Source organism: Phacochoerus africanus, chromosome 3 (assembly GCF_016906955.1).
Source record: "Phacochoerus africanus isolate WHEZ1 chromosome 3, ROS_Pafr_v1, whole genome shotgun sequence".
NCBI classification, from domain to species: domain Eukaryota; kingdom Metazoa; phylum Chordata; class Mammalia; order Artiodactyla; family Suidae; genus Phacochoerus; species Phacochoerus africanus.
This window is the reverse complement of record NC_062546.1, coordinates 186,434,738-186,451,327: the sequence shown is the minus strand read 5'-3', so window position 1 is coordinate 186,451,327 and position 16,590 is coordinate 186,434,738. Positions and strand designations below refer to the sequence as shown.

Below are 16,590 nucleotides of genomic sequence, written 5' to 3'. Positions count from 1 at the left end.
CCTGTCATGGTGCAGTGGTTAACGAATCTGACCAGGAACCATGAGGTTGCGGGTTCGGTCCCTGGCTTTGCTCAGTGGGTTAAGGATCCAGCTTTGCCATGAGCTGTGGTGTAGGTTGCAGACGCGGCTGGGATCCCACGTTGCTGTGGCTGTGGTGTAGGCCAGCGGCTATGGCTCTGATGAGACCCCTAGCCTGGGAACTTCCCTATACCGCCGGAGCAGCCCAAGAAATGGCAAAAAGACAAAACAAAACAACCCATTTCCCTTGACACACTCCTTCCAGAGCATGTCCCAGTGGCAGCCTGCAGGAAACCGGCCCCCGCTCCCAAACTGTGCACCCGGTCCTACTGGTTTAAATATCTTTATTGATACTAAACTCACCCACCCACCCCATAGCCAGCAGTTCTGGGGAGCCCTGCTTCCAGAGGCCCAGAAACTGGCTCTTTGGTTTCCATCTGGGAGCCAAGGAGAGAAAAGGTCTGTAGAGTCTTCCCCAGAGGCCCTCAGAGCGCCTCTCGGAGCACCCCCGGGGTCCTGGGCCTTCCTGAGCGGGCGTTAAGTCCAAGCACCCCGACCTCCCCCCTCAGTTTCCAGGAGGCCTGGGAGACAGACTTTCTCCGGGGGCGGGGGCGGGGGGGTGGGGGTGGAAAGCGGGCCAAGCAACGCCCCCTGCTGGAGCTCGGAGGTCCGGCAGGTGCCGAGAGGCGGCTCAGCGCACAGTTTGGGGAGGCTGGTGGCGGGTCAGAGGCAGAGGCTGAGTTCCTTGCGCACGCGGCAGCGGTGGCACTGCACCACACAGCACCAGTGGAAGCGGCACAGGCAGTTCTCCTCGAGCTGCACGCTCTCCTGGCGATGCCCACGGCCGCAACACAGCAGGTCGCAGCCGCTGAGGTCGGGGGCACTGCTGTTGCAGGCGCGGCCGCGCGTGCCGGGTGAACCTGTGCGCCGGTTGGGGGCACAGAAGTCGGGCGAGTCGGCTGCGTAGAGGAGGTCAGCGCGGCCCGGCGGCTTGAGCGTGCGGACGGCGGGCAGCAGAGCTTTGCCGTCGTTGGTGCCCATGACACGCGAGGCGCCGTGGAAGCGCTCGAGCAGCCGCGCGCCCACCTCGCGGAACGGGGGTAGCTTCTGCCAGCAGGTGCGCAGCGCGCAGGAGCCCGACAACCCGTGGCACTTGCATTCGGTCCTCGTGTGGCTCCGCACAGCCTGCGAGGAGCAGAGGAGCATACGAATGGAGACACCGGGAAAGGCCCAGAGGACCGACAGAAAATAAGATGGGGAGGGTAGTGGGTGGAAGAAAGGAAAGAGCAGCTCAAAAATGACACAAAAACCCAGAGATCGCAAAGTGGAGAGGAGGAAATCAAGGGACCAACAGCCCAGAGAGGAGGAGGAAAAACAATGGGGGAGGAGAAGTGGGGAGTCGGGGGACACTTTGCAGCCAGATTCCAGGATCCAAGCCAGGGAATGGGGAAGAAAGCAGAATGGACAGCACTGGGCAAGAGTCTCCCTGGAGGGAGGGGGGAGGTGGCAGCTGTCGCACCCTATTCCTTCTGCCAAGCTGGGCCCCTCATTCCTGCTCCTCAGGGCCCCAGGCAGAGCAGGCTGCCTGGGCTCTGTCTCCACCACCCCTCCCCAACCCTCTCCAACAGGTATGTGGGCCTGTCTGGACATTCCTCTCTGGTATCAGCCACCCCCTACCCAATGCCTCAGGCCAGAGCCCTAGAAGACATAGGATGTGGAGGGGTGTCCCTAACACACCCCAGAGCTGGTGCAGGAGAGCACAGGAGAGGACAGAGGGTGCCAGCGAGCCCTTTGTGAATGCCCTATGAAGAACTGGAACCCAAGAGTCCTGCTCATTATTTGCTATTTATGTCTGAAGTGGGGGGAAGTGGGGTCTAAGACTCCCAGCCCCACCAGAGATTTATGGGGTCAGACGCTCCAAGAAGATCATTTCCAAAGCTCAGAGTGCAAGGGCCAACCTGATCTGCTGGGGACAGATCTATGTCCCCACCCCATTCCTGCCGTCCCTTCTCTCCCCCCTCCCCACCCCTTCCTGGAAACACCTGACCCAGACTACTTCTTGTTCATAAACGGGAGATCCTGGGGCCTCCTCATCACACAGGGAAGGGGAGAGGCAGGGACTGGCCTGGGATTGCCCAGCAGCCAGTTGACAAGTGTTCAGTTTTGGTCACAGCTTTCCTGGCCTCTGTCTGATGGCCTCCTACCACCAGGATCTACTCCTTGTCCTTCACTCCTTCCTAAGCCCACTGCCCCTTGGGCCTGTTCTCATCCCTTTCCAGCCTCCCTTACTTCTCTGGGCTCCCCTTTGCAGACCCCATACCTTTACCCCGCTTCTCTTCCCCAGCTTTGTCTCCCTCCTCTGCCCCAGCCCTGGCAGCCTGCTCTCTACCCAGCCCAAGCTTTGCCCCACCTGTTCTGTCTCAGAGGTATGTCCTCCTTCTCTGAAGTCCCTAAAGGCCCTGAGTCCTCTTCCCTGGTCCCCTCCCTACTCTGTGCACTGGGCCCTCCCAGGCTCCCCAAGTGACTCCCTCTTCTAGGCTGGCCACTCAACTTCCCACATGCCCAATCTCACCCCTAGCCAATCTTCCCGAGGCTCCGCCTCCCCGGTTGGCTCCGCCCCCACAGGAACAAACTCCTACACACACACCCTCACTCACACCTTCACCTCCCCACACCCTTCCACAAACCCGCTCCTGTGCATATACCACACTCTCCCACATCCTTTCAAGCCCAACCACCCACACATTTACACACACACACACACACACACACACACCCCTACACCTATACATCCCTGCCCAGACTCACCAGCCTGCCTGCCTCGTTGTTGTGAAGTTGCACCAACGCACGGATGTCACCACGTCCCCGCTTGTGCTGCGCGTCCATAAAGAGCCTCGACTTCTCATCCCCGAAGTCCACATCGTCGCCACAGCCTCCCCACTCCCAGGCGGCGCTGCCATCGGGGGAGCTCATGGAGCCTGGGGGCCCAGGGGTGCCTGGCAGGCCCGGGGGGCGGGGCGGGGCCCGGCCACGGGGCGCCTGGCAGCCGCACTGCAGCAGTTCACCCATGGAGCAGGCCTGCGTGACCGCGTGGCTGGCGCCCGCAGCGGTTATAGCAAACACGAAGGCTGTCTCCCGGATGTCTGCGGAGGCAGGGAAGGGCAGTCAGACAGTAGGACCAAAGCTGGGTCTTGGGGGACTGCAGTGTGGGGCTGGGAGACAGGATCAAGGCAAGGTGCCCTTCGACCCAATGGAGAAGTGGGGCTCAGGCAGCCTCCCCCAACCCCTACCCTCTCTTCGGATCCCCCAGCCAGGGGAAAGCAGCCCCCTCCTGGTCCCCTCCCCACACTGACCCTGCTGCAGGATGCGCCCAAAGGCCTTGCTGTGGCTGGAGCAGTTCCAGCGGCGGAAACGGAATTGGAACTGGCATTCTCGAACCCCCAGCCGAGCGCCCCGGGCTAGCTCAGCCACCACCTCTGGCTCTGCCTGGCACAACTCAGCCTGCCGCCCTGCCAGCCGCCGTGCCTTCCTGCAGATGCTGGTAGGGTCCATGACCAAGGGGCTGCCCACCGCCCTGGAAAGCAAAGAACAGCAGATCAGGGGTGTAACTAAAAGGGCCTGGAAGAGGGGAAGGAAGACCAGCTCTGCCCAGCCCACAGCCAGGAGCTGTGACATGCCTCTTCCCCAACCAGCATCCCCCAAAAGAGACTGAGATTGTCCCATATGGTTCTCTTACTGTTCCATGTATGTGTCCTAGACTAGATTCGAGACTGAAATTGCTATCAAGGATTTAGTATTAGCCTTCTGTGCACATGGCCGTTCATAAATCCTTCAAGGAATTTGACTCAAGGTGAAGGCAGCTGGCACCAGGTAGACCAAGGTTAAAATTCAACAGGCTGGAGTTCCTGCTGTGGCTCAGTGGTTAACGAACCCAACTTGTATCCATGAGGATGCAGGTTCAATCCCTGGCCTTGCTCAGTGGATTAAGGATCTGGCATTCCCGCAAGTCGTGATGAAGATTGCAGATGCGGCTGGAATCCCGTGTTGCTGTAGCTGTAGTGTAGGCCAGCAGCTGCAGCTCTGATTCCACCCCTAGCCTGGGAACTTCCATATGCTGTGGGTGTGGCCATAAAAAGAAAAAAATAAAGTAAAAAAAAAAAAAAAGGCTAGGGAATGGAGCCTCTGAGGAAAGTCATACCCTCTCTCTAGCCCAAGTTTCTCCTTCTGTAAAATGGGAAGGTTTGGCTTTGATCTCTAGAGTAGGCCCTCCTGGGAGTTCCCGTCATGGCACAGTGGTTAACGAATCCAACTAGGAACCATAAGGTTGCGGGTTTGATCCCTGGCCTTGCTCAGTGGGTTAAGGATGCAGTGTTGCCATGAGCTGTGGGGTAGGTTGCAGACTCAGCTTGGATCCCTCGTTGCTGTGGCTCTGGCATAGGCCGGTGGCTACAGCTCTGATGAGACCCCTAGCCTGGGAACCTCCATATGCCATGGGATCAGCCCTAGAAAAGGCAGAAAGACCAAAAAAAAAAAAAGACAATATAAATAAATAAATAAAAATTAAAAAAAAAAATAAAGTAGGCCCTCCCACCCTGATCTCCTCTGTTTCCCTGAACTGGAGAGCAGGAGGAGGGAAGTAGGGAGTGAGTCTCGGAGGCACTGTTGTAAAACAGGTGACACTCATCCTTCTCCTGCTCCAGGGTCTGTAAACTTACTTCAGCAGGATGGCCTTGTGCACTGGAGCAACGTCACTGATTGGGGAGGGGGGTGCTGTTTGGCTTGGAGGGGTAAAGACCTCATGGGAAATTCCACACACTTTCAGAAATCCCTCCATTCTCAGGCTTTGTAAACCCGAGGAAGGTGCTGCCTTTTTTTTTTTTTTTGCTTTTTTTTGCTTTTTAGGGCCACACCCATGGCATACGGAGGTTCCCAGGCTAAGGAGTTGAATGAATTGGAGCTACAGCTGCCGGCCTATGCCACAGCCACAGCAACATCAGATCGGAGCCACATCTGTGTCCTACACCACAGATCACAGCAACACTGGATCCTACACCCACTGATTGAGGCCAGGGATTGAACTCGAAACTTGATGGTTCCTAGTTGGATTCATTTCTGCTGCACCATGCTGGGATCTCTGGAAAGTGCTGCCATTTGGTCGCCATATACCAGATCCCTGAATGTTAAAGTCGGCTAGGTATTCACAACTGGGTGGAACCAATTTAATTGGATTGATATATATATATATTTTTTGACTGCACTGGTGGCACGTGGAAGTTTCCAGGCCAAGGACTGAAGATGCGCCACATAGTAATCAGAGCCACAGCAGTGACAATGCCAGATCCTTAACCTGCTGAGCCACCAGGGAACTCCTAATTGGATGGCTCTTATTTAAGCACTGAGCTGAGATCCCTAACTTGTAGGAATGAGGGGTTGAGGGTAGTTTGAAACCACTCAAAAATCCTTTAGCAGAAGGCAGAAAAAGATTTTGGGTGGGGTGAAGTGGCCCCAGGAGATAGAAAACGTGGAGGAAAATGTTGGTAGAGAAGTGTCAAAGGTCAAGGTGGCCTCCTTTTCAGCTTAGCTGTAGTGCACGTCCACCCACTGTCCCCATTTGCTCCACAAGTACGGGCTGTCCAGGCACGTTCTGGCCCCACAACAATGAGATGAAATGGGCTGAAATAGCAGCAAGAGGAATTTAGGGCTTAAGGCAGAACGTCTCAGCACTGAGGAGTGTGGTGCTTGGAGACATGGTTGCAGGATGATGTGTAAGCTTGGTCCCTTAAAGTCTCCTAACACACACACACACACACACACACACACACACACACACACACCCCACCCTACCAGGTCATTGTCATCAATTCCAACCCAAGCAATCCAGGAGCCAAGGTTCTCTCCTCCAAGAGAAACTTAGAGTCCAGACTTTCCTTCCTCTAGGCTCAGTACCTGCCCGCACTGCATTCCAAACGGCGTCTGGGAAGGTCTAGCCCCACCCTTTTCCAACTCTAAAGAAGTGATAGATGGGGCAGGGGTGAAGTGGGCCAACTGTAGGACAACCCAAGCTGGCTGCCAGTGGTCCAGTGACTTTCAAAAGTTGACCAGGGAGTTCCTGCCCTGGCTCAGTGGAAAGGACTCCGACTAGGAACCATGAGGTTGTGGGTTCGATCCCTGGCCTTGCTCAGTGGGTTAAAGATCCAGCGTTGCCTTGAGCTGTGGTGTAGGTCGAAGATGCGGCTTGGATCTGGCGTTGCTGTGGCTCTGGCGCAGGCTGGCAGCTATAGCTCTGATTGGACCTCTAGCCTGGGAACCTCCAAATGCCTAAAAAGACAAAAAATGAACAAACAAAAAAACCCCAAAAAAGTTGATCAATCCATATCTGTCTGTCTGTCTATCTATCCATCTATCCATCTACCTACCCATCCACCCATCTCCCATCCACACATCCACTGCATTACGCAAAGGATTGGGGGCAGTTTCCACCATCCTGGTACAGGGTCGGGATGAGCGCCTTGAGCGTTGGGGCTGTCATTTTTTTTTATCTCCCATGGCAGAGTTTTAGCCGCTTAATTTGTATTTCCTTCCATTTTTTATTGTGAGAATTTGCCTATTATGAATGATGACTAATACTACAATGAATACCATTTAATGCATGTTTTTGAATGAATAACTGACTGAATGAGCCATCTAAGAAGGTTCTCACTTGTGCCCAGCCCCCTGTCCACATGCGGTTTCATGACTCCTAATTAACTTCCTGAAATGTTTTCTTTTTCCCCAACTGGATTCAGAGGCAGGGAAGCAGGCCTCCCCAGAGCTGTCCAGCTCCTCTTTTGTCACCTGCCTGTCCAGGACTCCACCTGGGAGCCTGGGGCCCTGCAAACCCATCTTCTCCACCCCACCCCCACTCTCCCCTCCCCAGTCCTGCCCTTTGCTAACTCCCTACTTTCCCAAGGCTGACTGGCCTTATCTTCCCAAGGTTACTCGCCCCCTCCTCTCCTCTCCCTCCTCCTGCCCTAGGAAAGTGGGAGAGGGTGGGGGGTATGCAGGCAAGAAAGGGAAAAACCTCTTGACCTTGTCTTTTTCCCAGAAGCTTGAGATAGGAGAGGATTCAGGAGGAACACAGAGGGCAGGGCCTCCAGGAGGTGGGGCTGGCCCTTTGCAGGGCCGAGGGGCTGCCCCAGAGTCAGTTTCTGGTCCGGGTCTGGCTCCCCAGGCTGGCTGGCTGCCTGGGAACTAGACTTGTTTACAAGCCGGTCAGGAGGCGGGATGGGCAGTAGTAGCCGCTAGAATCCCGAGGGACCAGCTTGCTCCCTGCCCTCCAGTCCTCACTCCCATCTTCAAGTCACAGGAAAGGAAACTCCAAAATGAGAGTGGCAGGGGGGTCATGGGCAAAACACCAGGCCTCGTTTTTCCACCCGGCTCTCTGTCAACTCGGGGTGAGCTGAGCCACTCTGGGCAAGTTGGGTCCCTCCCTGGGCTTCGGAAAAGTGAGGAGTTGGCAAGAGAGGCTCAAATATCCTCTCCATCTTTAATGCCATTTTTAACCATATCAAGAAATAACTCCCAGAGTTCCCATTATGGCTCAACGGGTTCAGAACTCATTTAGTGTCCATGAGGATGCAGGTTCGATCCCTGGCCTCGCTCAGCGGGTTAAGAATCTGGCGCTGGTGTGGCTGTGACATAGGTCTGGCAGCTGCAGCTACAGTTCGGCCCCTAGCCTGGGAACTTCCATATGTCACAGGTGTGGCCCTAACAAGAACATTTTTATTTTATTTATTTTTTATTTTTTGCTTTATCTTAGGACTGCACAGGCGGCATATGGAGGTTCCCAGGCTAGGGGTCGAATCAGAGCTGCAGTCCCTGGCCTAGGCCACAGCCACAGCCACACCAGATCTGAGCCATGTCTGGGAACTTCACCACAGCTCATGGCAACGCTGGATTCCCCAACCCACTGAGTGAAGCCAGGGATCAAAACCACATCCTCATGGGTACTAGTCGGATTCATTTGTGCTGCACCACAGTGGGAACTCCCTTCACAAGAAAATGTTTTAAAAGAAAGAAGGAAAGAAAGAAATAACACGGAGTTCCTATCGTGGCTCAGTTGTTAACGAATCCGACTAGGAACCATGAGCTTGCGGGTTTGGTCCCTGCCCTTGCTCAGTGGGTTAATGATCCGGCGTTGCTGTGAGCTGTGGTGTAGGTCGCAAACGCAGCTTGGATCCCATGTTGCTGTGGCTGTGGCTGTGGCGTAGGCCGGTGGCTACAGCTCCAATTCGACCCCTAGCCTGGGAACCTCCATATGCCGTGGGAGTGGCCCTAGAAATAGCAAAAAGACAAAAAAAAAAAAAAGGAAAGAAATAACTCCCTCATCTCCCTTTCCATCCCTTCTGATTCTTCCAAGGCCTCTGAGCTACCATGGGCCTGAGATCAGCCCAGAGAAGACAGACCCATTCAAAAATGTCTGTGTGGTTGCGGTGGGAGTGGGTGTGTGCTGGAGCTCAGTGGTGATAGGAAATATATAATATGTGAGATCTGGATACATAATACTGCTAAATGAATAGCCACTCCTGGGCATAGGGGGAGAAAAAAAATGAAGCTGGCCCTAAAAGAAATCTGTGTGTTGACAAGAAGGGACAAGCCTGGGGCTGGCCATTCTATCTGCCTTAGCCTATGCCAAGCTCTCCCTCCCAGGGCCCTTGGTTGTTAGAATAAATAGCCTCGTGAGGTGGCAGCAGGGGCCAGCCAGTTCCTACTGGCATCGTCTGTAGATCTAAGCCTCAGAGGTTTCTGGTCTAACTTGCCTTTCCGCCTCTGGATTCGGAAGGCCAAAGAGAATCACCCATCTCACCTCCTTTATACAGGGGAGCATGCGGAGAAGGGGGGGTGGCTGACCCCGGCCACTCAGCAAAGGAATCCCCCTATTGCGAGAAATTTAGGTGGCTATTTTAAAAACCAAAGGGACTGGAGGAAATGGCCACCTGAAGTCTTCTGCTACCGCAGGTGGCCTCATGCACCATCCTCCACCCAGCCCTTCCCCTGAACAAGGTTGACTGACTCTGCCTCCCATCTCCGATTACGCCGCCAAACTTCTGGACCCAAAGCGACCTCCTCCCCACTCTTAAGTCATCAAAATCTCACCCAGCATCTCTCTGAGCTCACCTCAGACCCCACTCACCCTAAGGAGCCCCCCCTGGGCCCCAGGCTTCCCTGACCTTCCCCACCCCCGTGTCACTCATGGGGGGGGGGAGTTGGTATGGTGCCAGCGGTGTGATTAGTTTGTCATATTTTCTTGGCTTCTCTCTCCATTAAGATACAAACTCATCAAAGACAAAGATCTCAGGAAGAAGCATAATGTCATTAGCAAAACACGCTCGAGGCCGTGAGGATCCATCGGACTCGGCTTTGGATCTGGGCTCTGCCATTTGCTCATTCTGTGAGGTTAGCAAGTCCCTCACATGTCAAGCTGGCACTTAGCATTTGTTGGATGAATGAAGAAGCTTCACCTTCTGAGTCTCTGTCTCCTTAACTATAAGATGGAAATAAAGAATACTACCTGCCTGCTTCCCAGGTTACACATGAAGAGACTCTGTCCAGATAGCCGGTGTCCACAAATGTTTTCTTGTGTGTGTGTGTGTTGTGGTTTTTTTTGCTTTTTTAGGGCCACACCTGTGGCATTTGGAAGTTCCCAGGCTGGGGGTGGGATCAGAGCTGCAGCTGCCACAGCAATGCCGGATCTTTAACCCACTGAGTGAGGCCAGGGATGGAACTCCCATCCTCATGGGAGACTATGTCCAGCCCTTAACCCACTGAGCCACAACGGGAACTCCCACAAGTGTTTTGTATCTTCCTCATCTCTCGGTGCACAGCAACCCGTAGGAGTGCAGGCAGCACTTGTGAATTCCTGAGAACACGCTTTTCTCCAACTCTCTGCATTTAGCTTCACTTAGCTTGGATCCCAGTTTTTCCTCCTCCCCAGTCAGCCCAGCCCTGGGACCCAGAGCACCCTCCAGGACCCCTCCCCCCCCGCCCCTTGAGCACTTCTGGGTAGATTTTTGAGGCCAAGAGGATGACAGACCCTTTTGGTGCCTGTTCCTCTGAAGGGTCTCATAGCTGGCCCCCCACTACTTCCCTACACTCCCCCTCTAGGGTCCTTAGTCTGACCCCCTTCCCAAGAGCCAGCAGAGGGAGCCCTGAGCCCTGGGGCTGTGGGTGGGGGCTGCACAGGGGTGGGGGAGGTGGGAGGTGGAGAAGGGGCAGAAAAATGTTGCCTGACGGCTGCTGAGGCGGCTGGGCCCGGGCCTGTGCCCGCCCGCCTGTCCTGTCCTGCTCTGTCTAACTCCGTAATTACTGCTCCCCCTCCCCCAGTCCCTACCCCCACCCCAACCACCACATCAAAGCCGGTGATGCCCCAGCTCCATTAACCCCTGCCTCCCCACCAGCCACCCCATTCCACTGCTCCCCCCAGCACCCCGGCCCAGTTTGGTTCTCTCTGCCCAGTCCTGGATCCTGCCCTTCCCACCTCCTCATAGGGCTCCCCTTCTCCTTGCTCTCAGAGGCAGGGGCTCTCCGTGCCCTGAATGACTTCACCATCCGGGAGGGCTTCCTATTGGCCAGGGCTCTGGGAGGCAAAGCCACGGACACAGTGACCATTCCTTGATGTCCTTCGGAGAATCTGTCATGTGCCTTCTGCACTGCCATGGGTGAGGGTAGGGCCGGGGGCGCAGAGGGGCTTGTGGAAGGTCTGGTACCCCTCTCCTGAGCCTCTATCCCTACTGCACACAGGGATGAGGTACTCAGCAGGAGGTGGACACCCTGTCCCAACCCTCAGCTACTTGTATTCTGGGTGGCCTTGGGCAAGTCACTTCCTGTCGCTGAATTTTGCTAGACTTCTCCGTGGAAGTGAGACCATGGGACCAGATGATGCCTAAGTCCTTTCTACATCTAATTTCTGGGTTAAACAGAGGACTCAGAGCTGGAGGAATCAGCGAAAGAGGCCAGGAAGAAAGCAGGTGAAGAACCTCCCAGTGCCTTTCCCTCCCTGAGCACCTCCTCTGGGGGCCCTGGGGAAGCACCCAGGTCTCACCCCACCCCACCCCTGGCAGGAAGGAGGGCGCAGGCTAGAGGGCGCTCTCCCCAGTGCCTGGGGACAGGCTTCTGTGTTCCCCAGAGCCTCCTGCTCTGGCTGGCTGGGTGCCCTCCTGCCAGCCTGACCGCGGCCTGGCTACCCGCCCCACCCTCGCCTCATCCCCTCCACAGCTGCATTTCTCCATCAAAGTACACATTCTGGAATCCCCCTCGCTGGGCCCTGGTGATCAAGGCTCCCACTGACCTCCCCCCACCAATTCTTGGCTTCCGATGAGAACCGGACAGAAGGGGGCTGCACCCCCCAGGAAATGTCACAGTGCCAGAACTCTGGTGGGCTCAGGGCATGCTCTGGCCTGGATTGAGCCAGCCTCCTTTTGCCCCTGCCCTTTTCTGCTCACAGCCCCATTGTCTCCCTGCAGGGGAAGCTGCCAAGGAGGGAGGCCTGTTGGTGGTGGTGGCGGGTGGGGGGGGGGACTGGATTGCTACCCCACCCCCATCCCCACCCCATCCTGAACCCGGTAGGAGCCAGCAACAGGACTGCCCACCAAGGGTCAGGGGCCCCAGATAAAGACAAGAATGGGAAAGGCGGTCCGGCCCAGCCTGGGGTGGGGGTCACAGCTGGAAGACCTAAATGTTGGGAAGAAGCCTGGGTCCTTTCCCTACCTCCCTCTGGGGCCAGAGATGAGGCTGTCCTGGGCCGGGCGTCTGGTTCCTGGTTGCATAGGGAAGGGCCCTCCTCCCCCAACCCCAGGCAAGATGAGGTGGGGGAAGGGAGGGAGACTTCATGGTGTTTTCCTAGTGGAACAAGGAGAGGGTTCGTTTCTTTCATAGAAAATATAAAACAGAAAGAGGAAAGAGGAAGGGAGGAGGAAATTGATGTGGCTGTTCTATGAGAGGGAGCTCTTTTCTCCATCCACTGATTAAAGGTATAAATAAAGATGGGTCCGACATTGAGAAGAACTTCCTGGGGGAGGGTGGGGGCGGAGGCAGGGAGTAGAGTGGAAGGGGTGGGAGCTGGTGACCAGGACAGGATCTGTCAGGGCCAGGACATAGACTGGATGGCCTGGAGGCAGTAAGCTGGACAAGATGACCTCAAGAGAGCCTGGCCAATGTCCTGGAATCTGGGATTCTGCGATTCACAAAGATATGGTTACAGATGGGAGAGAAAGAAAGACAGAGGCCGGAGGCAGAGTTTAGAAAGCATGCGTTGCATCAGAGAAGAAGGGGCGGGAGAAAAGGTGGAAGGAAAACTTCTTTAGAACATGGAGTCAGGTCTCTGAGCCTATTCCAGGGTCCGGGACCCTTCAGAATGCTCCTTTCCTAACCAAGGCAGTCCAGTCCCTCAGTCCCTAGGGTCCTGTCTGCTCCCAGCCTGGCTGCTGCTAGAATGTCAACATGGACTGCACTGGGCTGCCGAGGGTCCAGCTGCTTTCCTGTTCACTGCTGGAGCTCTAGTCTGGCCAGTGTTCTCCGAGAAGCAGGGAAGTCCGGCAAGCCAGTCCTGGACATCAGGGAACAGCCTGGAAGCTCCTGGCCTAAAGAAGCTCTTACTTAAGGTGAAACCTCGGGGGTGGGGGCAAGAAGTGACAAGAGCCTTTCAGAAGCATCTGAGTGAGGCAGTCACCAGACTCCTTATCATCCCAGCCCCTCACTCTTCACCGGGGCTCACCCTGCAGCTGTGGCCATGAAGGCCTCTGTGTTCTCCCACACCTGCCCTCTTCACCTCCTCCCCCACCCCCTGCTTTCCAGCTTCAGGGTCAGTCTTCAAGGGGCCAGGTCTCTCTCCCTCTGGCAGGGCTCCCACCTGGCAGCCCCTTCCAAACAAAGGAACCCCCATGGACACAAACCCCAGAAAGGTGAATCAACCAATTCAGCAACACTCCATAAAACTGTCCCCAGTACCTTTAGTCTCCCAGGTCCTAAGGACAAAGGCTCAGGCTTCCAGGAGCAGGGAAAAGAGACCCAAGAGGAGATGGTTGTCAGTAACATGCATAACTGGCATAGTTGCCTAATGCATGGAGTGCAGTGGGAGCACAGAGAAGGCAAGGGAGCAAAGACAGAGGGACTGGCTTCATGGAGGAAGTGATATTTTAACTGGAAGGATGAAGACAATTGGGACAAATGGAGTTGGGGGGATGGGAAGGTAACAGCCATCAGGGAGAGACACCCCTGTCCCCATGGCCTGAGAAAGGGCGAAGGTAGGAAAGGTGTGCATGGGGAACTAGAGCTAGAGATCCCTTTACACAATTTTGCTGAGGATTTCAGATTTTAATTTAAATTAATCCTTCTTTTCACTCATGGGGACTCTGGGGTGGGGAGAAGGGGACTTACATCGAGGGACACCTCCTATGTCAGATTATGTTGTAGGTTATCCCCCTTAATCCTCCTATCAAGCCTACCACATCGGAGAACTCCTTCGCTATTTTACAGTTGAGACACTGGGAAGCCGAGGAGAAATGACTTGCCCAAGGTCATCGGCTTAACAAATGGGCGAGATTAGATCTCAGGTCCGTCTATTTCAAAACTGCTACTGCCTTATGCTGTCAGGATAGAAGAATTGCACGTTCCCTAGACACGACCTAGGTCGTCCTCGATTTGCCCCCTCACTGACACCCTGAGGGATGTCTCTCCTGCATCATGGGAGAGGGATCGTGGCCAACAGCTCCCTGTGTGGGCATCCAGCTATCTCCCTAGAAGAGATGGATCTGCCTGCCCCACTCCTTCTTCCAAATCCCGGGGTGGGGGAGGAGTGGAAGGCAGAGAATCTAGCCAATGACGTGGCTATATGCAAATATAGACGACTTTGGCTTCTTAGGATTGGCTGATGCCCCAGCGGTACTGTCCAAGTCCCTCCTCTCTAAACATTGACCTATTCCGGGCGGGTCTTTGCTGCCCTGGAGATCGAGAAGGAAAAAAAGTCTGCGGGAGACGGATTTCTCAGCTGTCCCCACCGGGCACCCACCTTGCCAGCCTTCGTCCACCCGGCAAGACTCAAAAATTCCCGAAACTTTCGCTTCCCTCTAACTAGGGCCAAAACGAGCGGCCAGGTGTGGGAAGACGTCCCCATCCCTTGGCTGGCCAGGCTTCCCTCCCTTCCACCAGGACCCTCCAGGGTTCCCAGCACCTTCCGAGCTGCATATTTTTCATCCATGACCCCCACATCTGGAAGGGCCAGGAGCTTGGGTCCCTCCCCTGCTTTTCCTCCTCTTTGCTCAGGGAAGAGGTAGAGAAAGCCAAGATTCTGACTCAGTTTCCCTTTTACGTTCCCTTTCCTGCCCCTTCCACTCACTCTGAAGAAGCTGGTGCATTTGTGGGCAAAATTGGACTGGGAAGAGGCAGCCTTCCTTGTTCCTCTCTTTCCCACAGATCCAGACCCCTTCCCCTAAATCCGAAGCCCTCCTCACACTCTCCAATCTTCGAATCTCAGACTACAGATCCTGCCCTTGTCTCCCCGATGTCTCTTTTCTACCGACCCGCCAATTCCTTGGTGACCTGAATTGAGTGCATAGCCTGGGGTGGGGTGTGGGACAAGGGAGGAGGTAATACAGTTGAAAGTGTATCTGTAGGGGGGTGGTTGGGGTGGGGAGGAAAGGTAGGCACCTCTCAGTGGCAGTTCTTTTTTTTTTTTTTGTCTTTTTTGCTATTTCTTGGGCCGCTTCCGCGGCATATGGAGGTTCCCAGGCTAGGGGTCTCATCGGAGCTGTAGCTGCCAGCCTATGCCAGAGCCACCGCAAAGCAGGATCCGAGCCGCGTCTGCAACCTACACCACAGCTCACGGCAACGCCGGATCGTTAACCCGCTGAGCAAGGGCAGGGACCGAACCCGCAACCTCATGGTTCCTAGTCGGATTCGCTAACCACTGCACCACGACGGGAACTCCTCAGTGGCAGTTCTGAAGTGCCCCTGGCGGAGGCTGGCAGGAGCGACACGCACCTCCCCCTCACATCTCCAGCTGCCCCGCGGCTGGGCTCTGCGAGCAGGTAGAGCCCGGAGGCAGTAGGAGCGCGATTCCGGGCTCCACTATCGGTCCCGAGGTCCCCACCCGCAAGCTTCAGGAGTTGCGCGAGGGTAGCCAGACGCAGCACTCACCACCACAGTCCGCCGACGTGCGCCGGACATAGGAGCAGCAGCAGCAGCCCCAGGCTGGAGTGCGCGGGAGGCAGCATCGTGACAGCTCTAGGGCTGGTGGGTGCGGGCAGGGGGCGAGGCTGCGGGGACAACCGGTGCGCGCCGGGCCCGGGCTTCAGGGCCAGCGCGGCGTCGGCGTCGGCGGCGGGGCGGTGATGGCTCCAGCCGCGGCGGCCGTGGCGGCGGCGGCGGCGGCGGCGGCGGCGGCGGGGGGGCCCATCCCGGGCGAGGAGGGCGCGGCGGAGGCGGAGAGCGGACGGGGCAGCCAGCGCCTGTGTCTCCTGCCGAGCTCGCTCGGGAGAAGAAATCAGAGCCGGGGGCGGGGGGTGGGAGGGGAGTGGGGCCGGGGCGGGGGCGGGGGGCAGGGGGCAGGGGGGCCGTGGGGGTGGCAGTTGCGACAGTCAGGCGGCGGGACTCTCGGGAGGGAGCCGTGCGCCCCGGGGCGGCGGGCGCGGAGCTCTGCGGAGGGCGGGAGCGAGGTCCCGGGGCGGGGCCCGAGTGCGCTCGTGGCTGCGGGACCCGCCTGCTTCGCCCCCTCACCTCGCCTCCCGAGGCCTGGGAGCCCCCCGCCGCCGCCGCCGCCGCCGCCGCCGCCGGGAGTCGGGGGCAAGGAGGGGCGGGGAAGTAGGGTGGAGAAGGGTAAGCGGGGGAAGGAAGAGGAGCTGAGGAATGGGGGACGGGCTGGAAGGGAGACGTTTGACAGGTTTGTTGACTGTAAAGAGAGAAAACTTCCCAGGAATGAGGGAGTTTGGGTTGGGGGGCGGTGCGGAGTGGGATGCTGGAGCGGGGGCCGGGAGTGGAAGTCGGTCGGGGGCTCGGGGTGCTCCGAGTAGGGGTGTCAAACCCGACGGCCCGACGGGCAGACTCTCGAGGGGTCAACTCTCACCGGACCCCGCTTCGGCGCGCGCCGCACCCGCACACTCAGTCTTTCCTCCAGCCCAGGAGGGAAACGCTAGGCCTGCACGCTGCTCCCCAGCCCCTGCCTCATCAGGCCTGTGTTCAGGGGAGGGGGTGCGGAGGGGAGATGAGAGAGCAAGAGGAACCTCTTTAGGGCCTGCGACCCAGCGCTTGCCCCCACCTGCAAGCGAGCAACTAAGTGGAAGCTGCACACTTCCAAGAGACTATGTGGTCAGAACTCTATGCCTCTGGGCCTCGTGAGGTCAGAGGGTCCTTGGCTCATGTTGATCCCCCAACTTGGCCGGGCCAGAAGGGGTGGGAGGACCAGCTGCAGGTGAGGTGGCCTTTATCTGATTCTCTAATGCCACAAAAATGTCTTTGATGCCCATGGCCCCCTCCCCACGGGGGTGGGGGTGGGGGGAGATCAAAGGCCTCGTGGGGAGGAAGGACAGCTCCATTCATCAG

The 16,590-nt window shown here is 56.8% G+C and overlaps 1 protein-coding gene across 1 annotated transcript; it reads right to left on the bottom strand.

Annotated features, from left to right (window-relative positions):
• Nucleotides 1-345: 345 nt before the first annotated feature.
• WNT6 (Wnt family member 6) lies at nucleotides 346-15,393 on the bottom strand. The gene is made up of 4 exons (XM_047770485.1): nucleotides 15,190-15,393; nucleotides 3,372-3,592; nucleotides 2,827-3,161; nucleotides 346-1,203 (listed from the first exon to the last, which is right to left on the bottom strand). Exons 1-4 carry the CDS (start codon nucleotides 15,264-15,266, stop codon nucleotides 742-744), a joined length of 1,095 nt encoding a protein of 364 aa, XP_047626441.1. The 5' UTR covers nucleotides 15,267-15,393; the 3' UTR covers nucleotides 346-741.
• Nucleotides 15,394-16,590: the final 1,197 nt, after the last annotated feature.